Source organism: Aplysia californica, unplaced genomic scaffold, assembly GCF_000002075.1.
Source record: "Aplysia californica isolate F4 #8 unplaced genomic scaffold, AplCal3.0 scaffold00439, whole genome shotgun sequence".
Taxonomy (NCBI): domain Eukaryota; kingdom Metazoa; phylum Mollusca; class Gastropoda; order Aplysiida; family Aplysiidae; genus Aplysia; species Aplysia californica.
The window spans coordinates 403543-426895 of NW_004797709.1; the positions used below are offsets into that span (position 1 = coordinate 403543).

At 38.7% G+C, this 23353-nt stretch overlaps 1 protein-coding gene across 1 annotated transcript; it reads left to right on the top strand.

Moving 5' to 3' along the window:
* Positions 1–3387: 3387 nt before the first annotated feature.
* Positions 3388–22920, top strand: LOC101862057 (nuclear inhibitor of protein phosphatase 1). Its single transcript, XM_005104866.3, has 7 exons — positions 3388–3468; positions 7283–7343; positions 8364–8517; positions 9382–9596; positions 10444–10582; positions 11991–12055; positions 15769–22920. Exons 1-7 carry the CDS (start codon positions 3428–3430, stop codon positions 16096–16098), a joined length of 1005 nt encoding a protein of 334 aa, XP_005104923.1. The 5' UTR covers positions 3388–3427; the 3' UTR covers positions 16099–22920.
* Positions 22921–23353: the final 433 nt, after the last annotated feature.

Here is a 23353-nt window from a genome sequence, read left to right on the forward strand (position 1 = left end):
TCTGCACACATACTACTAGTAGCCCACTCCAGAACTCCGATAGACTTATACTTTATAATTGTACCGTAAATGTTTGACTTCCGTATCAGTAGGCTACTGTACAATTTATCGTATATGAGAGAGGCTGCTTCGAACCCATATGTCAGGACCAATCTGCTGGGTGTAAGAATGGAGAATTCCTCAGAAAAGAATAAGATACTAGAAATACAGTGGAAACCTGATATAACAGGGATGGTGGGACCAGACAAAAAGTCCTTCTACTTCTATATATATATATCAGATCCCTGTTCAACAAAATCAGAAATGCATGGGAAGTAAGCATTTGTGGACTAATCCAGCTGTATTTATTCATGGGTAGTTTCCCTTGCCACAAGTAGGCCTACCCACGAACAGCACACCGCAGCTCTCTCTTGTGGCCATGTAGCAGGCCTCAGGCCTCTGCATAACACATTACGCGTGCGTTAGACCGAAGTCTTCAGCACACCGCAGCCCTCTCTTGCTTCATCCCTGTTATTACCGGATCCCTGTTATTACAATGTACCAGGCCTGACTGTCATGTAATAATTTATATATGGTTTCTACCGTAAATAATTTCCCATTTAGGAATCAAAATCAGGTCTTCTGCCTACAATGGTGAAGAATCTAACCACTACACCACAGATGCCTGTTCTGTTTTCAGAGTTCAAATCCTAAGAACCACCTAGCATAGTGTGATATAGCGGTCAGGCACTTCACTGTTGCTTGCAGGAGATCCGAGTTCGATTCCTAAGTGGGAACTTTAATTGAGTAGCCTATTTTGGTTTTTCTGCTGGGATGTTGTATCCCTCTCAGCCCGGGCTAACCTATCCCTGACACTGACAGGCAGGGCCGGAGGTGGAAGCCTGAACCTTAATGGTCTAAATTGTAGGCTACTGATGGGGCAGTAAAAACACCCAAGCTATATGTATAGGCCTATATATTAAAAAGAAAGGCCCTAAGATGAAAGTTAGTATTCCAATAACTACAGATTACTGTGGAGTGGGCCTACAGAATCATACAAATGTCTTTTTTTCTTACAAGGACTGACTGGAAAATGAAAATCTGTCTTCTTTTCACAAGATTTATTATTATTACACACACACACACACACACACACACACACACACACACACACACACACACACACACACACACACACACACACACACACACACACACAAACACAATAATATATACACACACACATATATATATATATATATATATATATATATATATATATATATATATATATATATATATATATATATATGTATATATATATTTATATTTATATATTATAATATATTTATTTTATAGATATGAAGTTGAACATGACTATAGCGGCACCCGCTGCAGCAGGACCATCCCTACAGCGAGACTTAACCTGTAGGCGGGCTCCAAACAGGCAGTCAGCTGTGCGGCATTGTAATTGGCCAGTCCAGTGATGAGTGATGTGGGGCAGGCGCAGAGAGAGATGGTACAGAGAGACATGTTACGTGAGCCACTCCAATAGTGATAAGCTGTAGTTAAGGCGCTCAGCTGAGTATGAGGGTGTATAGGCCATAACCCTTGGCCTAGGCTAGGCCAAAAGGAAAAAAAAAGAGAACCTGTAGTGTGTGATTCCTGATTCATTGAATTGCGATCGTTGATGCTCATAAGCATACCCACGCATCCACTATACCGATACCAGTTCTCCAGTAGGCCTAACGTAGGTACGATAGCCAGCACAAGCAACAAGGCCCAGGAAAAGCATTGGTTCATAACAAAGACAAAAGAAAGTGCCTCTCACTCGAATTAAAGGCCGAGATGATCAACAAAGTTGACAAGAAAGAGAAGACTAATCTAAAGCGCAATATTTTTTTGATGTGGGAGGGAGGTAATCGTGTGGATTTTTAGAATGTTTAGGTCATTTCCCCTTTGCATTCCTATAGCGGGAACTCTCCCTGAGCGGGATTTTTGTTCTGGAACCAAAAGTCCCACTAAGCCATGTTTACTGTATATATATATATATATATATATATATATATATATATATATATATATATATATATATATATATATATATATATATATATATATATGTGTGTGTGTGTGTGTGTGTGTGTGTGTGTGTGTGTGTGTGTGTGTGTGTGTGTGTGTGTATGGGTTTTTTTATAGTAGAGGGTTTTACGGCGCTCGCAACTGCAAAAGGTCATATGAGCGCCATATGTGTGTGTGTGTGGTGTGGTGTGTGTGTGTGTGTGTGTGTGTGTGTGTGTGTGTGTGTGTGTGTTTATGAGAGATAGTAGATAGACAGAGAGAGAGAGAGAGAGAGAGAGAGAGAGAGAGAGAGAGAGAGAGAGGGAGAGAGGGAGAGAGAGAGAGTGGGGGGGGGCGAGAGCTAGAGAGGCAGGGTGGCAGAGGCAGAGAGAGAGAGAGAGAGAGAGAGAGAGAGAGAGAGAGGAAGAGAGAGAGAAAGAGAGAGAGAAAGAGAGAGAGAAAGAGAGAGAGAGAGAGGGGGGGAGAGAGACAGAAATAGAGAGACACACAGAGAGAGAGAGAGGGGGAGAGAGACAGAAATAGAGAGACACACACAGAGAGAGAGAGAGAGAGAGAGAGAGAGAGAGAGAGAGAGAGAGAGAGAGAGAGAGAGAGAGAGAGAGAGAGAGAGAGAGAGAGAGTTGGCACACACAGTTGTGTTTTTCAGATTGCCAAAAGTGTACACACGTCTTTCTTCGTACTATCCTTATTTTTTTAGTCGCTACTGAATCACTGGGACCCTTCAACACCCCCTCCCCTTTAATTTTGTTTTCATCCACTCACTCGCTGCATGTCTATCATACCCAAGTGTGTGTGTGTATGTATGTGTTTGTGTGTTTGTGTGTGTGTGTGTGTGTGTGCGTGTGTGTACGCGCGTGTGTGTGTGTACATGTGTATGTGTGTGTGTGTGTGTGTGTGTGTGTGTGTGTGTGTGTGTGTGTGTGTGTGTGTGTGTGTGTGTAGTGTATGTGTGTGTATGTACTTTGTGTCTGCTCACGAGCGTGTCTTCGTTTGTTATAACGGCCCACCACTCATTTCAAGAATTTGATCAGCTGCAACAGGGAGCATAAAACAAACGTCCTTTCCTCTCTCCTCTGCTCAAGATGCCTCTTTTGTGCTTTTTTTCCCCTGTGAGGACAAGGTGTTCAAGGGTTGTTTTGTTGGTTGTTGTTTTTTTGGTCGATTTTAAAAGTGTCCAAAAGTTTATAGAAATAACTGCGTTAAATTAAAAATAATTAGGCCTAGCCTTATACTTATACATAATTTGTTGTCTATGTCTGCAAAATGAGCGTGGAAATTAACAAAGAGAACGATACATGATGTATCGATTCCACTAATATAATATCGAGATAGATTTTTACCCTGAGTTATCTCGACATGAAACAATATGTCGGTCCCACTAGTAAACAACTTCGAGGTCCCCTCATGGTATGTTTTGCACCTTATTTGATAAACTTCTGTAATTTCTGAACGTTAAAGGCCACGTTATACCTCCCTACGCATGATTCGTGTTCTTTGCACTTGAATATGTTGTACTCCCAAAAGACTTGCAGTTACATGCGTAGAGATCAAGTCTGGCAGTCAGTCGACGCGTTCTAGAGATATATCTAGAAATCTAGATCTAAAAATCTAGAATCTATCTTTTCTCAACAGTGACATCAGACTCGGACATCAATGTCAATTAACATTCGAAGTGAAACGTGAAAGTGCTAACAGTGCTATGTTGGATTAACTGTTGAAATTTAGATAGATCTAGTTCATTTTCTTTCGAAATTTTGGGAAGACTTCCATAGAATAGAGGGGTGGAGATAGGGTTTGGAGTTTGTTGGGTTAGCCTGGTTTATATGGTAGTATTGGTAGGCTAGGTTTCGTCTTTGTTGATGTTGTTGGTCGGGGTGGTCGCTTGTTACAGAAGTCCATCCGAAATTTTGTTGGCCTTGCACAAGAATTTTGTTCATATATCTAGATCTAGGTCTACGCATTCACCACTCAGTCTCTCTCCTCATTATTGTCACTTCAGCAACGGATTAATTTCTCATCAGTCTCAGTGGCGCCGCAAGGTAAAGTCAGTAAAGTGATCAGACTGAAGTAGCCTACGATACATCCATACATCAACATGTTGTCATTGTTGTCAATGTTGTAAAATCCTCTCATCATGTTCTCATACCAAAAGTCTGTTTAGGACAGGCTAAAAAATAGGAAGAGGCTAGCCGTACTTAATGACGGCTAGACTGACCATTTACAAAAAATAGGCCTACTGAATTGTAAATATACATTTTTAGTGTGCAGTACCTAAAGTATTTGTATTTGAGACAAAACCAGGTTCCTTAATGACAGTGCATGTATTTTAAACCTCCTGTTTTCTAATGTAAATAGGGCCTAAGATAAGTACGGCTAGACTGGCAGTCTAGCCGTACTTAAGTACGGGTAGACAGCCAGGCTAGCCGTACTTAAGGACGGGTAGACAGCCAGGCTAGCCGTACTTAAGGACGGCTAGACTGTCAGTCTAGCCGTACTTAATATTGATGGCTGAATTGTAAATGAAAATTTTAGTTTGCAATGCCTAAAGTATTTGTATTTCAGACAAAACCAAAAGGTGCCTTACTGACTTGCATGTATTTGAACCTGAATAATTACTAGATCTAGATCTAATGAGACCTGTGTACTTAACAGGATTGAGTCGATTGGGCCAAACCTAGATCTAAGTACGGCTAGACTGGCAGTCTACGGCTAGCCACTTCGAAAAAATAAGGGGGTGGAATTCTGCAACGAGCGACCATATGAAAATATGAAACAGAGTAGAGAATAGAGGGTTGGTTAGGGTTTTTAAAAACGGGTTCGAAGTGGCTAGCTGTACTTTAGTACGGCTAGCCTCTTCCTAACGGGTTTGGGGTAAGGGTTGGGTTAGGGTAAAGGTCTCTTGTTTACTTTGCCAAGTGTTTGTTGGGATGATCGTTCATTACGGAAGTCCTTCCAAAAAGTATTCATTTTGGACTTTATGTAAACTCATTGTATAGCAATGCCAATTGGGCTTTCCCGCGCGGCGAAAATTTGGTCCTGTTTGCGGGTGAATTTTTGGACCGGGTCGTAGCTTAGATGACTAACTTTGTCAGCCTCGGTCTGCTCTATTTCTGGACCAATGTGAATGAAACTCAGCAACCTATCAGAAAATAGTGCAAACTAATGATCTGATATGTGGACGTTGAAGTTCGTATTATATATTAACCAGTGGCGTCGCTTGGGTTGCAGACAAGGTGGTGCATAATTGGAAAGTGAGCAAATGGGCAATAGGCTTAGTAGTTACTAGCTCTATTAAGATTTCTAGAGAAAGTCAATTAGAATCTGCAGGATAGCCCGTAATCTAACATCTATCGATATTTAAAACTGTTTCTAGATATGAAATCACATAAAAGCTGCAATAAAGTTAAACAATGTACTAACAACTCACTCTATGCTCACAATCTGAGAAGATTTAAAGATTTCTAATTACTTCATGCAGCATCATGACTTGCTACACAATAGAGGAAGACAACAGTTTCGTTCCCATTCTTCATTGAGTTACCGTAAACTCCACTAGTGTAGTAAATAGGCTCGCGGAAACTTGGATCAAATTTTTAGCCTGCACCAAATTGGTGCTGCGAAGAGCAGTTTCATGCACCTTTCTTCTTGTGCGGGAAGAACGATGCCTAGATTTCTCAACAGTGACAAAAATAACTTTGGTGCAAAGATTTTGCTTGCTCCCAGCAGACACTACCGCAAGCGATGCGACGAGCATACATAATTTATAAACCATCCTAGCTGTCTGTCTCTTCACTGGCGCAGCCACCAGGTGACGGATCGCAAGGATACAGTAAGCCTAATGTAGACATAGAGCACTGGCTGGTTTAGAACAATTAGAAAAGAGGGGGGGGGGGGGTGAAGGCCAGGGTTAGGTGGAGCAATTGCGCCAATGGTGCCCCGCCACTGATATTAACCTTTACTTTTGGTGTTGGGAACACTTTCGTATCAAGGTGTACCGAAAACTATAAGGAGCTTGAATTTCAATGTCGAGATGGTAATAGATCTATCTATCCTCTATAGTGTGCTCACTCTCGTAGCAAATGTATGTGAACCTATAAATCCCCGCATGACTGGTATTGCGGGCCCGTTCATTGGTCACTTGAAAATAGGTTGTTTTTCTCTCTGTTCCCCTGTAACAACGCAATGGGGGTATTCCGAGGCAAGCTTATCTCGCCTCGGGGTGTTCACGTCTCAACAGGGAGAAAGAATTTTTAATTGTACGGCATACTATGTAGATTGAATTAACTTATAATCTTTTAAGGTTGGCATGGTCTTAAGTCATCAAAAAAAGCTTTGCCATTATTTAGTAACACTCGCAAAATCGTAATATGTACACCAAAATTTTAATGACAAAATAACTACGAAATGGTTAGTAAAACTGACGGCAGAAAAGATTTCTCCACCCAAAAACACATCGGGTAGCCAAGTTTCTCTCTAACACTCCAATAAAAACGGAGGTATCATCGATTATCTTACAGAATCTGCTACTGCGTGGTCCACTGTTTCGGAGTATTTTCCTATATATTTGGGTCATCCATATTTTGCCTACTAGACCTTTACAACCCAATAACTTTTTAATTTATAAACCGATTCTTAAAATTCAAGAAGCATAATTCTTAAAATTAAAAATTCTTTCTTAGGTACCAAAATAAAAAGGGCTAAAGCAAAAAATTAAATTTTCATTGGCATTGCTACATTGTATAAAACCAACGAATGTCTTGAAAGGGTTGCCTCTATCTGGCCTTAAATAATCTTCTTCATTTCTCAGAAAATTTATCAATGATCAAAGTTTCATAAATCAATATAATGATCTAAGGCAGACATTGCTGCTGCAAGGGAGGTCTTTTTACCCGTAAACCATTTGCTGCGTGAGTGGCAATTTATCAGTGAAACCGGTACAGTAAGAGAGTACAACAGCTGACAAAGTTCAGTCAAAATTGTCCACGATGGCCACCCATTGTGGCAAAGAAAAGTGGCTGACTCAGAGAGGTTACCAAAATCTATGAAACTGTGCAGCCAGATGCATTAAGCACTTTGATCTCCAGGGCAATGATTTTCTGCTGTGTACAGCATTCTAAAACTGGAGAATCAGGAATTTCCAAAACCAGAAAAAAGTAGCCTCAAACTAAACTTCTGTCCTCTCAACAAGGTGGGTACACTACATTCTCTTTTCTTTCCACAGGGCAGGGAAACCACCTCCAGGTCTGCATTTAGATGTTCTGAAAGACGGAAAGATGATCCAGGTTTGTTTGCACTGCAACTATTGTGTAAATGATCTTCCTAAAAGGACTGTTTTATTTCAGAAAGAGATGGAAGTCTGCAGACCAAGATATAATTTTATCATTACAAAAAAGCTCTGATGTAGTTTGTTCCTTCTGTTCTATAAAACGTCTATCGCCTTTATTTCTCCTTCTTTTCTTTGTATGTGATTCTTTTGTAACATCTCTAAATTTCAGCTCTTATAATGACCTGCCTATTTACACAGCAAGTGCTGTGAAACTCTTCCTAAAACTAAAACTATTAAAACTTAAAACTCGTTGTGGATGGTCGGAAGGTGTATCCGGTAGATCCAACATCTTTTCTTTCCCTCTGCAGCTTCTATCAGTTTTGTAATTCCCTTTACAGTTATTGTGTCTATGCACTTCTCTTTGCTTTAATTTACTATAAAAAGGATGTATGATTTGTACCATCTAGAATCTTGTTTGTTGGTGATTATGATTCTTTAATAATACCTGGAGCGGTGGCTTTTTACATATAAAAGGTAACACCATGCTCTGTCAACAAATATTACTGAGCAGCTATTAACTTTTAAAGTGAATTTGAGGTGTAAATTAACTACAGGGAAGTCTGTTTAAACCAAAATCTGTGGAACCATTTTATTTTTTTAACTGTTTAGCAATGTTTTCAGTTTACAGAGATACTCAAGTAAAGAAGAACAATTTTTTTTTGGATTTTATATATTTTCGGTTTACAGTTTACCTCTTGTTTTTGGATTAACCATATTCAGTTTAAGCGGACGCCACTGTATATGCCATCTACTGCAGATTGTTCACTGAGCATAGACGGGAAAAGCCATCACTATTTTTAATACTTTCTCATAAAAGTGAATGAAAAAACGAAAATATCTGACACTTTTGGTTGATTTGTTCTAGTGTTAATGCTATACGAGGATGTTGATGGTAGTGGCGACTGTTTGCTTATTTATATGTAGGATGATGCTATTGGTGTGTTACATGTGATCTATGATCATTTTATATTTTCAGAAACTGATGATTGATGAGAAAAAGGCATACTTCTTCGGTCGTAACAAACAGCTGTGTGACTTCACGATAGACCACTCCTCATGTTCAAGGGTTCACGCAGCTCTTGTGTGGCATCGCCATCTCTCTCGTCCATTTCTCATCGACCTCGGCAGTAGTGAGTACCTGTCTAATATTTGTGTTGAAGTTGGATTGCTCAAAATAACTGTGGGATTCTATTTCTTAAGACCTGCCGTGGCGCTCAGAAAATGTGAGTTTCATTCCTGAGTGGGGAAGTTCGGGGTTTTTTTCTGTTGAGTCTCTCCTTCTGTCTACTGGGATGATGTGTCCCGCTTAATTGAGGTTAAATTTTTATAGGGGTTACTACTGCTTTGAGACACATGACACTGGGCAATTCAAATTGTGAATTCAAAATGTTTGCAAAAAATGAAATGTTTAAAGTTTTAAAAAATCTGTAAGGAACATGTGAAAAATACCTGATGTGCAGTAATCGTTTGGTTTCTGCTAATGATACGCAATGGGGTCAAAACTTTTCCCCCATCCATTGTTATGCTTTTATTGGAAAATGGGTAAAACTAAAAAAGGAACACACACACTCACGTGCATGCACACATGCGCGCACAACACACACACACAGATATGTCTTGCGCATTGTGTGGATCATGACGTGCAGTGTGTATTGTTTCAGTGAGATATTGCCTCTAGATTTTGTGCACTATGTCAACCACTGCAAAATTAGGGGGTGGGAGAGGGGTATGGACACATGTACAGTTGAAGTTATGTAAGACGGCCGGTCATCCTTTGTCAAGGAGAAAAGTGGAAATCTGAGACAGATGGACGTCCTGGACAGTCTCATTATAGTATTTTTAAAATATCAAAATAGCAAAGGGGGGGGGGGGGGGGTGGTCGATTGTACAGGTGACTGTCTTGGACAAATAGCTGTTAGAGTAGGTTCGAAGGTTCAACTTCACTTTACTTTTGCTGGAAAGTAAGTCGTCTCTGTCTCTCTCCCCCCCCCCAGCTCATGGCACGTTTATCGGACACATACGTCTGGAGTCCAAGAAGCCCCAGCAGGTGCCCATAGACAGCGAGATTCACTACGGTGCTTCCACACGCATCTACATTATCAGAGAACGACCGCAGATGGGAGTGGGCGGCATGGACGAGAAAGACGGAAAGAGGGATGAGTCTGAGGGGAATTTGTTAGGACTTCCTGAGTCTGAGACAGAACTCGACGTGAGTTTTGGTTTTTCGGTTTTTTTAGCCATGTACTTCAAACTCTATTTAGTAATTACCTGCTAGGTTGTACAGACATGCTTTGTTCAGTTCTTTTAAAATTATATACATTCTGAAAAGAACATTTAAGAAATATATTTACTTGGGGGGTGGGGGGGAATTTTGGTTTAATACTTTATTTGTAAATGTAAACTAAGTTGAGTTTGTTCCGGAGCTGGATTTTAGGCTGAAGAAACGTCTGAGAAGGAAGAGAAATAAAATAAAATTTAGTTTTTATTTGTCAAGTTTGTAATCAAAATGAAGGAAAGTTACTGGCATGAAAGGAGGAATATATAATTTTAAAAGGATAGAAAAGAAGCTTTTGTTTTAATCTCTTTTAATAAGAGTTTTAGAATATTTTTTTTGTATTCTACAGATAACATCACGCTTTCTTAGTTTGCATGAGTTTCGTAAGAGTTTGACAGAAATTTCTCTAAGGTTTCAGGGTTTAGTTCTCATAGCTTAAGTGACTTCCGGTAAAAATAAAATTCTGGTGATCTAAGCTTGAAGTATGGACTTGTGCTTTTAGTTTTGAGAATTGTGGGGGGAAGGAGGAACTGTCTCTCAGCATCTGTGGTGTAATGATTAAGCACTTTGTTGTTGTATGAAGATGGTTTGAGTTTGATTCACGGGTGGGGAAGCCTTTTTAATCATCTGCTTGTTGTATTCCACTTAATGTTCACAAACAGGGTTCAATGCTGCCCATTTTTAAAAAATGATAAAATTTACTTTATGGGAATATATAACTTTTACATACCCCTCCAGAGTAAAAAAAAAGCGCATTTTTTAATTCGTTTCTCTCCATCAGAATCTCACAGAATTCAACACAGCTCACAACCGTAGAGTAATATCAGTGGCAGATATGCCCGATGTACCAAACCCACTCAAGCGAAAACACAAAGGCGGCCATGTTGGCTTTGCAGATGAGGAAGATGTTATCAATCCAGGTACGATCGTTTTTCTTTTTTTTGACTTGCAGGTTTATCAAATGAGCATTCTTTCATGCTTGAAGCAGTTGTGATTAAAAATGAAAAGAAATTCTGTAATTATTTGTTTAACATATGAAGGTTGATAAAGTAACCATAATTCAAATGCCAAGTAGCAGTTATCACTTTAGTATTGTTATTATAATTTGGGCCTTAAAAAATTCACAATATTTTTATTCTTTACTTATGTGAAAGTATTTTCATTTTGCTGAAGTTATCTTGGTCTTTTAATTTCCCTCTTTGCAGTTTCATAGTCGATGCTGGTAAATAGACATCAAGGCTCAAATGAAAGGCTCTGCATGTTTTATGGTCAGATAGTCTGATAGTCTTCAGTATTCCGAAGATTGAAGAGTTCAGTCTTAAAACGCATTTTTTTAAAATGGTTTAAGAGTGCCTCTCAGAAATCTTACTTCTTTTCTTTCCCTCAGTTATTTCCGTCTTTCTTACTTTTACCCAGCATAAAATTACTGTTATCATGTCAATGTGCTTCTCTTTACTCAATTTTTTTATACTTCAAATAATCCATCGTAATAATTGTTTGACTGGGATAAAGTGTCTTGTGACAAAGTTTCCATTACTCAGCGCTTTTCTTCCCAGTAGTTTTCTTATTGAGTTCAAACAAAAATGCGGGTATAATTGATACTCGTCCTTGATGCTTTTCGGGAAATTTCAGCCACTTTAGCTGTCTGGGAAGCATTTTTAGTATTCTGATGCAGCAGGCTCTCAGATTACTTATTGTGGGTGGGATTTCATTGGTCGTTTTTTTGTTTGTTTTGTTTTTCTTTTAATGTGCCTTTTGAATTCGACAGACATCTTTTCTCTTTTCTGTCTGTCTGTCTGTCTGTCTGTCTGTCTGTCTGTCTGTCTCTCTCTCTGTCTCTCTCTCTCTCTCTCTTTCTCTCTCTCTCTGTCTGCCTCTCTCTCTCCTGTCTCTCTATCACTGTCTGTCTGTCTGTCTGTCTGTCCTTTCCTCCCTCCTTAAAAAAAAATACCCGAACACAAAAACATCTGAACAACTCTTGTCTGTCTGTTCTTAATTCAGTCTCTCTCCTTATTATTTTCAAATGAATATCAATTGAAGGTTCTTAAATTTCTTTCCATTTTTGTCTTCTTTTTTTTTTTTTTGATAGTTCAACCCACTGCATCTGTTTTTATTTATACCCTTTTTTTTTCATATGGATTGTCAGTTTTAACAGTTATGTTTGTATGTAGGCTGTGCCGTATTCATGCCGATCGGCTGCTGATACATTTTGTGTAAACTCTACACCTTGTGGGGAAGAAGGAGGGTAACTGTGTCTGTGTATGTGGGAATTTATCCTCATTCGGTCCGTTCTCATTTGTGTCTTCCAATGTTTTTGTTTTTGAACAGAGGACGTTGACCCTTCAATAGGCAGGTTTAGAAATCTGGTGCAAACAACAGTCATCCCAACAAAGGTAAGCTCTCATTGTGCTCAAATGTCAGACTGGTTACGTCTTAAGTTAAATGAAGGAGTATGGCTCGTTTGAATATATGGTTTCTTGCCCTGGCTTGATAATAAACTTAAACAATATTTCTGTAAAGACTGTTGCGGACTGGTTGCAGCTTTAGGTTTGACCTTTAACCTACTTTAAAAGAAATTTACTTACTCCCTCCCTATACCGTCAGGTACATAAGGCGGAGAGCAGTCGATGCCAAGCTTGTCTGTTCCGGGCCACTTTCTCCAATTTCAACATCTCTTGGCCCTGGATGATTGTCTCATCCCTAATTGTGCCTCTATAGTTTCCAGTTGGTCTTCCTCGCTTTCTCTTTCCAGTTGGTTTCCAATGCCATGTCTTATAGGGCAATCTCATCTTTGGCATTCTCAGAACAAGCCCCAGATATCTCCATTTTCTCTTTTTTATTGTTGTGTTGATATCTTCAATTCCAGCTCTTTCCAACACTTCATTATTTGTAATAAATTCATTCCATTAGTAGAATTCTTTGTAGACATTTTGTTTGGAAGCTTTATAATTTTCGTTGAATTGTTTTGTTTGTTTTCCATATCTCTGAACCATATGTCAGTACAGCTAAAATATTGCTATTATATATTTTAAATTTCGTCTTCAATGAAATGATCTTTGACTTCCATATAGTTTTTAATTCTACTAAAGCGATCCATGCATTTTTAAGTCTTTGGTGAACGTCGTCAAGGTAGTCTGCAGTTTTGGATATAATGCTGTCAAGGTATTTGAATTTATTAATTTCTGCAAGGGGTTCTCCATAAAGAGTGATGGGTGTAGTTTCTGATCATAATCGTAGTACTTCTGTTTTGGATACATTTATTATAAGGCTAACTTTTTCCGCAACTTTTGCTAGTTTGTGTGTTTTTTGATTGCACTTCATGTACTGTGGTGTTTAACAGGCAGATGTCATCCACAAAATCTAGATCTCCTAAATATGTGCCATTTGTCCATCCAATGCCTGTTTCAATGTATTTACTGACTCATTACAAAACCGATCACAATTCCAAAAAGTACAGGTGATTATATACTGCCTTGTCTAACACAAGTGTTTACTTTAAAAGATGTAGATAGCTCTGCTTCAACTAGGAAACAGCAGCTTGCATTGGCATATAATGATCTTATACAGTTTATTATTTTTGTTGGGATGCCATAAGTTTTCCACAGGGCCTCTCGGTCTATGCTGTCAAAGGCTTTTTTAAGTCCACAAAGTTCAAGATAATTAAAAAACATTAAATTCTTACCTTTGTTCTACGATATTTCTTAGAACAAGCAGTTGATCTGTACACGATATCCTTTGTCGAAAACCCACCTGTTCCTCCTCTTAGTCTCTCATCTATTGTAGTTCTGATACGAGACTAGATAATAGCGCAAAATCATTTTCCCGGCACTCATAAAAGCGTTATTCCTCTCCAATTCCTGCAGTCTTTTAAGTCCCCTTTTTTTGGGTTGTTTTATTAATTATATTTCCCTTTCTCCATTCCAAGGACGTGTTTTCTTTTTCAAGAATTTCGTTAAATAGCCTTAGTAAAAGGAATATCTCATAACCTTTTTTTTCAATCGTTTTACGCTTCTCAGCGGTAATTCTATCTTCTCCTGGACTTTTGCTTCTTTTCATTTTCATGACTGCTGTTAAAATGTCTGGCATGGAAAGATGATGAACTGGATTTCAATGGAAATCTAATTTGTAAATGATACTTTGGCATTATGACAGTTGGAAAATGTGATGCCAAAGCCATTTCGAACTCTAATTGCTAGATCAAATTTCACATATATACCAATTTTTTTGGGAAGAGGCATTGTATTGTACATTTATCATTTAACTCATGAATGATTTGCTCTGCCATTCTCAGTGAAAAACCTCACTCGATTGGAAGTAATGCAATTGTATAGTTGGTGGAAAACTTTTTTAAGGTGATAAATCTTATATGAATAATGCACAAAAAGCACAGTTATGTGAGGATAATGATTACATTTACAATAATTGCATTTATATAGCGCATATCTATGCTCTACAGCATGCTCTATGGGCTTCGCAACTGCCCAGCAAACAGTAGAAACATTTTGGCGCTCATATGACCTTATGCAGTTGCGAGCGCCGTAAAACCCTCAACTATAAAAAAAAAGTAGAAACATTCTCGGCATCTCAGGAAGCGTACAGTGCTAACAGCCCATTACGCACTAAAACACTAACAAACTGACAAGATCTTTCGCTGTCTATAGCCGAAACCCATTCCCTCCCGGGTTAAATCCATAAAATTTGTGTGAAGTGCCTTCCCCAAGGACACAATTGTTGGGCTCCTTCCTGACCTTTTGTGGTGGAGCCCGACAACCCAGCCTAATCATTTGATTATTGATTCCATAGCATAGTTCATTTTTTTAGCTTAACACTTAACTAACAGTTTTTGGGTATTTGTTTTTTAAGAAATGTATTGCCAGTTTGCAATAGATGATGGGATTCTTCCCCCCCCCCCCCCCCCCCATTATTCTATTTGTTATGGCAGCCACACTTATTTTCCCTTTTATAGGAATTGTATTTGTGTTGTCTTTGCCAAATAATTATTTTTGTGTAGCAATACCAAGTTAAACTTGTTTCAAATTATGAGAATGCTGTTCTTTAGTCATGTCCTTCAAAGGCCAGTAAAGTTGTTTTTTTTTAGTGGTCTTACCTTTTCATTGTGTGTTCCAATACTTATGTAATGGTGTTTGTGGTGCAGCAGATGGTTACTTAGCCATTACATGCAGAAGACCTGAGTTTCATTTCCGTTTGGGGAGGATTTTTAAAGAGTGTCTCGGTTTTTCTGTTGGCACACTGTATCACTCTTAGCATGGGTTAGTCCTGACAGGCAGGATCAAAGTTCACCACCGAAATAGTTTAAATTGTGTTGATAGAGGTGTAAAAACGTCTACATGAAAGAACCCCCCCCAAAAACCCCCCCACAAAAACAATACAGTTAAAAATGCCTAAGGTGACCACCCCATTGTGTTTTGTAGTTGCTATTGACAGGTGGAAGTCTTGGACAGTGTCATGATTGTATATATTGAAAAACAAAAGGGGGAAAATGGGAAGTGGTCGTCTGTACCGCTGATTGTCATGGACAGATGGCCATTAGTAGAGCAAATTTGATTGTTCTTATCTGTGATACATCTGTGTTTTGTAGTGCCCAGTAGTCTGTTAGTCTTTTTGTTCTTCAATATCTTATTCAATTTTTGTTGTTGTGGTTGTTGTTTTTATCTCATTCCAGCGATGTAAACAGTATTTCTGTTTGTTGTGGGTGGTTGGCGGGTGCTCTGATGTGGTTTGCTTCTTCTTTCCTATCAATGATCAAACATGTATCGTCCTTATCTCCCCTTCTTGTTTTTTATGTTTGTTACTTTCTTGTAACACCTCTTATCATTCTGGCGCTCATATGACCTTATGCAGTTGCGAGCGCCGTAAAACCTCTACTAAAACATAAACATTCTGTTCTTTAGTGTCTTTTGGTTGTTAATTTCTCATTCCAGCGAGGTAAGCAGTCTTTCTGTCTGCTTTTTCTTTCCTATCAAACATCTATTGTCTTTATCTCCCCCCCTTCTTTAGTATCTTATCGTTGTTAATTTCTCATTCCAGCGAGGTAAACAGTCTGTCTGTTCCTTAGTATCTTATCGTTGTTAATTTCTCATTCCAGCGAGGTAAACTGGACATCGGAGCGGCGGGCATGAACCAGCACATCCACGAGTCAAAGAACCCCCTCAGTCCTACCAGCCTGTACGGTGACCTGCCCGCTTCGGGCCCCGGCTCCATGTTGGCAAACCCGCTCAGCATCGCCGCCAAACTGGGCCTGCCCGTGCCGAACTTAGCGCCGGACGTGGACTTCCAGAGTCCCGCCCCTCCCCCCGCGGCGCCCCCTGTGGCCGTCACTGTCCCGGAAGAGCCCGGTCCAAAGGAGCCCAAGAAGAAGAAATATGCAAAAGAGGCGTGGCCGGGGAAGAAACCTTCGCACAATTTGCTGGTCTGAGGGGTGGGGTTTTATTGTGGGTGGGTGGGTAGGTGGGACTTTCTTGTTCATTGCTCATTCCGAGTGGAATGAGTTAGTTCATTTTCCATTATGGGTTGGAATTGGTTAGTTCATTGTTCATTTTGGGTTGGGAATGGGCGTAGCTTGTTCATTGTTCATTATGGATTGGAATGGACTAGTTCATTTTTCATTATGGGTTGGAATTGGTTTGTTCATTTTTCATTTTGGGTTGGAAAAAATGGTTAGGCCAGTTCATTGTTCATTTTGGGTGGTAAGGGCTAGTTCATTGTTCTTTCAAGGCGGAACAGTGTACTGAATGTAGCAGATCAAGAAGCAATGAAGTACAAATTAACTGGCCTGTCTGTCTTTGGACACTTGTAAAACGTACTGCAAGTCTTTTTATTGCTGTTCTTGAAGGATGCTTAATTCTTTATCTGCATATGGCACACGCACTCATACAGTTTTGAGAAAAGAGAACAAAGAAAAGCGCAAAGGCTTGACAACAGTCGTTTAATACTGGGAGAAAAATGCAAAACGGACAGACAGAAAGAAAAGAGGCATCGTAAAAAAGTGGGACCTGCATGTGAAATCAATGCAGGGTTGTTTCAAAATCAAACCTGTTTGCAGAAGCTGATTTGTATGGTTAGCTTTGCGTGTTTCATGCTGTATAACAAAGTGTTTTCTCCGAGAAGCGTTTTAGTCTCAGCAAATGTTAAAAGGTTAAAAGGTGTTCTGAATGACTCAGCCTTTCAGTTTTTGTTCAGCTGGCAAATCCGCTATATTAAATTAGATCTGGGATCATTCAGGGAGTTTAATAGAGCAGTCATAGATTTTACCTTGTTCTCATTGTTTCATTGTGGTTTGAACAAGGGTTGGTATGAGGACAAATGGTGCACTCGACAGTTGTTGTTATGACTATTGAATGGTTAATTCTCAAGTGAAAAGGGGGAGTATGGTAGTGGGTTACATGAGTGTAAAAAGATGTATGTGTTGGATGCACTTATGCAAGGGTTTGTGCTGTGAAGGAAAGAGTGTGGAAGATGAAAGGCATGATTGAGAGATAGCTAACTGATGAGAGAGAGAGAGATTGATAGATTGACAGAGTGTACTTTGATTATAATATAATGTCCTTTTTAAAATTTTCTTCGTTTTTGTATGGTTTTTTTGTCTTTGCTTGTGTAGCAAGAGCAAGAGAGAAAAAAAAACCTTACAGATAATATATACATGCTATGTGTATGGTAATAGATATGTGTGTGCATACGTGAGTGTGTTGTGGTTGTTTTTTGGTCTCTGCGCCTTGTGTTCATTCACAGCATTTCACCAATGGATATTATTAAGTCCTTTTTGCTTTAGAATTATAGATCAGCAAGGTAGGGCTGTAGGCCAAAATCAAGACTGGTCCTCCGTTATTTGAGGTATAAATGTAACTACACAAAGACTACAGGTTGAGAATCTGGCAAGTCACAGTTTTGTGATCTTGAGAAACCTTAGGTTGTTGGGTTTTTTAAAAAGTTTGAACCCGGTATCTTTCGGAAGGTATAAAATTACTGTATACCATTTTTTTTCTTCGCACTTCTTGAAATTGCGATATATTTTTTTAAATCTGCAAATTCAAGTCATTTGTTAAATTTCTCTCCTGCATTGGAACCCAAAAAGAGAATCTGTAATTACTTACCAGTGTTCATCACTTTTACAGGAATTCAGACAGAACCTGCCCCATTAAGACACACCTATGCTTGTGGGTGAAATGGACATCAACATGTGTTTTCCTTGAACTTGTTGTCTGCACTGCTTTGCATCAGAGTTTAGCTGCACTTAAAAATAAGATAACTGTATACTAGTATTCATTTAGAAGTACGTCAGACAACATACATGACACTGGACGGCATAAACTGCAAAGTCAAAATGTTCAGGAAAACAAAATGTTTTGTAAAAAAAAAATGCGGTGAATAGTATCTCCTTTACGTAAGTATTTCCATTTTCTCCTGTTACAAAAGTTTTTAAAAGTGTCACGAAACCGCTTGGGGCATAACTCAGAAAGATAGTGCGACATTGCTGTTTTACCCCTGTAGTCTTCAGATGTACTTCTAATACTTCTATGGATGAAGTGTATATTTGTGAGGCAGCGTGGTGAAGTCAGGCTCTCGTCAAAATAAAGAAATCGTAGAAAGAGGCATAAGTTTGGAAATTTTGATCGAATTTTTATTTTTTGGCTTGACCTCTTTTATGTCCATGTAAAAACACATTTTCATGTGAATTTTACTGAAAAACATTGATTAAAGGCACTAAATATGCCATTTTTCAGTTTTCAATGACTCTTTAGCTATTGGAGTTACCTAACTTTAGCGGCCTTTTTCTCATTAATTTCACCACTGAAATCATGCGACCTCAGTTCCTTCAATATCGGATATCTTGATATAAGTAAATCAGCTTTCACATGTTAACAATAACAATAACACCACATGCCCAAATATTTTCGAGCACCTGATTCCACTGCGCCGTAACACATTTCATTATTAATTTGTACATTGATTTAACCCTTTATTTGCAGATATACTTGTCCATTTGCTAATACAAGAACTGCTCTGTGACTTGATTGCAGATACCATTAGTAAACTTTTTAGGGTGTAAAAATATGCTTTGCTAAAGATGCTGGAAAAATGGAGTTATCTGTCAAATGAGTATGAGACACAAGAACATACGTTTTAATCATGTAAAAAAAAAATATCTAAAACTTTTGCTGGACCCTGTCCTAGTTTTCTCTTACTCTGGTGTCTGGTGTAATGGTAAGGCTCCCAACCGCCAAATGCAGAAGGCGAGGGTTTGATTCCCAAGCTGGGAAGTTTTTCTTAACAAGTATCTCTCTAAATGATGTACATTGTGACGATGGGCTCGTAAAACACTTGCAATTACTATTTAATTGTTCGTACAAAGTGGTGCTTTTGCTTTCTTTTGCTGCCATAGGTCCTGTACTGTAATGTTGTCTTGTAATGAACTTGATTGAGTGTCTCAGAAGCCCCTCGTTAGTGTCATGAGGATGGAATGTTGTTTTGAGTATTTGAAGTGCAAAATTATTTTAAATGCTTCTCATTAAAAAATTCAGGGTGTTTATGAAATGCAGTCACACTTGTGTGGCCTTTTGCATGATCTTGGTGGGCGATCTTAAAGAGGTATGTATGCTGTAGCTTTGCCTGAGCGGTAGACATGAAGGAAATCATGTTCCAAATGCTACTCCCATCCCTTCAGATCTTGACTTCCTTGATATGCTCGAAGGGAGAGACATGATCAGTGTGTGTGAAATCAAAGAGGGTGTAAGGGTATGTCCTACTATTTTTACAGGTGTGATAGAGATATTTTTTGTAATAGGAAAATTTTTAATTTTGCTTGGGTCGCGGCCTAATGACCTACTCTTCTGCAATTTTCAACAATCAAAGGATCTTTACAACATCCCATTAATTATTAATAGCATATTAATTTGATAGCACAAGTAAATGAAGAATGAAGACAGTTCTATTTTCTTCAGTGTCCTGGTTTAGTTGCTTCTCTTCTACTGAATTTGTATGAGTTTCAGTTCTTCTGATCGAAAGGCTAATCCAAAAGCCACTACTTATTTTATCTTCTACTGCCATCAGGACTTGGTTTTCTCTGTTTTTTATAATGGGTTTTGTTAAAACAGTCCATGGATAAAAGTTTGCTAGCTGTGGCCAGAAATTCTGGCAAGGGAAAGCCAGTCGGTATCACGGTGCCAGCAGCCGGGGATGGCCGCCCTTGACTGGACAAACATCAATCTCATGAAGCATGGATTTCTTTCGTTTACCTGGCAACTGTCTAAAAAAAACGTCTGACTTTTTAACTGAGCTGTTCAAGCATAAATCGACAGTACGGGAGTAATTCGATTATCTTTTCAGGCAAAGCCTCTTTAGATGCTATGAGTTTGACAGTTCTCAGGCAAAATGGTTGTGACCAACTTTTACCCATGGAACAGTCTTGTTAATATTTTACTGATGATGGCAGCAAGCTGAAGTATTATCAAACAATCTTGATCAAACGACTGGTGTCAGCTGTTTAATAGTTTGGCTTTTCTTTGTCACTTGCAGAAGATGTGAATTAAATTTCCGCGTGGGGAAGTTTTCTGTGAAGTATATTCATCTGTTGGCAATATTCTGCTTCGCGAGGGTTTACCCTAATAGGCATAGTCGAATCAGCAGACCTCTCAAATGATCAAAATGTATTTATGGAAGCATAAAACACTTATAATATTATTGTTATACACTTCTCAATGGTATGATTAGGACAAGTACCTTATGTGCTCACCTATAATGCGACCTCGTGTATGTATACATACATGTTGGCATACCTTGTCTCCAGAATCAGACTAGCTTGGTGGGTTAACCCTATCCGTACGCCCTGCAGTCATTTTGTACCCCCTGGGTTGTATTCTTCTCATTTTAAATTTTAGAATATTTCTAGTAAGAAGATCTCTTTGAACCTTTCAGTATTTCTCAAAAATTCTTTTTGACAGACGACTATACAGATAGGATTAATGAGTAAATTTCCTCTTTGGTAAGTGGTGGCCCGGAGTTCGCCACGTCATATGGATACGATAGTAAAACACGACGTACGGATAGGGTTAATTTGATTAAGTAAAAGTCCATGACACTCACCTTATGGTTGTGTTGACCATTGGATATGGATTTGCTGTTTGTGACTGATTTTAATTTCATTGTGACCAGAGTGTATGATGTCATGATTTGGATTGTCTTCAGGTAGTGTGATCAGGCGAATTTTTTTCCAAAATGGTATATGCTGACTGTTACCAAGCTTTGTATTTCTACCTCCATGTTTTTGTCTCGGAAACTATACTTAAAATTTATGAAATCATAAACAGTGGAAAAATTTCCTTGTGATGTTGATTGGAGACAGTGTTTTCCGAATGTCACAGATGTCAGCTAAGTAAAAGATATTGAACTCTTCACATATAATTATTTTTGTTGGAAAGGAGTTTTTATAAAATAGAGGTAGTTTCTGATTTATTCAGCACAGACTAAATTGGCATTCTCTTCCAGTTGCTTTCCTTTTTCGTGCATGTGTTGATGTGTCTGCAAGTGTGATGTATGCATGTACGTCTACATGAATGGTTGCACTCAGTGTACCTTGTCCTGCATGTATATGTCTGATGGCAGGGTAGAAGTAGAAATGAAAGTGCTTAGACTGAAAAGTGGTCTTGGGGTACATTTGTAACGTAAAACTACTTATTTGCACCTGCATAAAGTATTAACATTTTCCCGCCATGGGAGGCCAGTCGGTGATGGTAAGAAGCCATCCCCCCCCCCCCCCCCCCCCCACAGGATGCTGATGCTGATCGGTGACTGTGTGATATAGCGACAATAATGTTGTATGCTGCGTGAGTGGAAAGTGTTAAATCTATGAACCTGTGTTCGAGGGCTGTTTTTATGATCCTCAAGTTTTGCTCACCAGTCAGCTGAAAATAAACTTTGCTTCCTTTTGTAGTAGTAAAACACTTTTGTAGATGTCCCACCTTCTTTGAATGAAAAGAGGTGTAGCATTTTTATTTATCAAAGGCCAAAAAGTTTGCAATGCTGGTTTTCCTCATAAGTACACTGTATTAACCCTTTCAGTGCTGAAACATATCTATTTCCTTTTGTACAGACTGGACAAAATGTTCATTAGGAGAGATCTAGACAAAGCCATAATATATTTCCCCTTACTTAGAATAAGAAAGTGCACACGTTGCAAATACATCTTTAAAAATATCGATGAAAATTGTCAAGTGAACAAGTTTGGGAGAATCAAGTACATGTTATAAGTACATGTCATGTCTACCCAGCAGTGAAGAGGTTAAGCCATTTACTGTGTAGACGTATATATGTAATCTCTTGCATTTTCTGAAACAGGTTCTTTTCAAATGCAGTTACAGCTTGTGTTGTTGCTTATTCTTAAAAAGGGGGGAGGGTGTGGCTTTGCGCTAAAATCTCTCTTGAGTGAACATTTCATTTTGTGTCTTTACAGATGTAGATGGAAACGTCTCAGCAGTGAAAGAGTTTAAGAGTGAAAGATTACTGCCGTTCTGATGTGTAAGTGTAATAATTAGCTCTACGGCTGTCATTATAACAAGACGTCATGGGTTGGATTCCCATGTGGGGAGGGTTTTTCATTGAATATCTCTATCTTGTCTACCGGGCTGTTGTATCCCTCTCAGTTTGGTCAACCCCCCAACAAGCATGGCCAAAGAAACGTGCCTCCTAAATTATCAAATGTGTCAACGGGGGCATTATAATTTACTTTGAACCGTCACGTACATTACAGTTTACAGACGTGAAGAGTATGGCCCTTGAGTAGACCTGTTCATTAGCTGTGTGGTGTTGTCCTCAATTTAACATGTGTGTGTGTGTGTGTATGCTTATGTGTCTTGTGCAGGTTGCATGGCTGTATGTTTTACAAAATGCACTGTCAAAACTTTCAAAACATTTTCATGGCCTCTTTTGTTGTTTGGGATTTTTTTTTTTGGGGGGGGGGGGGGGCTACTGTGTTTAACTATTTCTTAATTGTGAGGGCAAGTTTGCTGTGGCATTTTTGTTTGTTTTGTTCTTAGGGGATTGAATTCTCATTGGTTTCCTTCTTGACATTATCAGAGCTTATCCTGTGTGTTCATACAGTTTGCAAAGATAAAATCTTTGTTTCATTTCATCATCATTTGTTTTTTATGCCTGCACATCAGTTATTGTAATTAATTACATGTATAATAATTTACATTTTATTGTCAGGTTGAATGAAAATTACAATATTTTGCTCCAATGAAAAGAATTCTCGTTTTTTTGTTGTTTTAGTGTAAATTTTACTTACTTCATCACCACTTTCTTTTTCACAAGCATCTTATTGTCTTTAAACTCTTAATCAGGAGTTAAGAATTTTGAGATAAAAGTGAAAGATCGCAGGTTGTTTGCAAAAATGAAACTTTATTCTTTATAATTAAATTGCTCATATTATAGGCGAGTAAGTACCGGTGCAGTAGACATTGTAATTGTACTATCATCATTCTCAGCACTTGCTGTTCACGTGTCCCGCGGGCTCTGCTTTTTTTCTTCATAAGTTTTACGGCACTAGCAACACAGTTAGGTCATATATATAAGTGCCGAAGATTAGAGGTAGGCTATTACAAGGAAGTAACAAACACAAAAAAGAAGGAGGGGGGGATAAAGACAATAGATGAGTTTGTTTGATAGGAAAGAAGGGG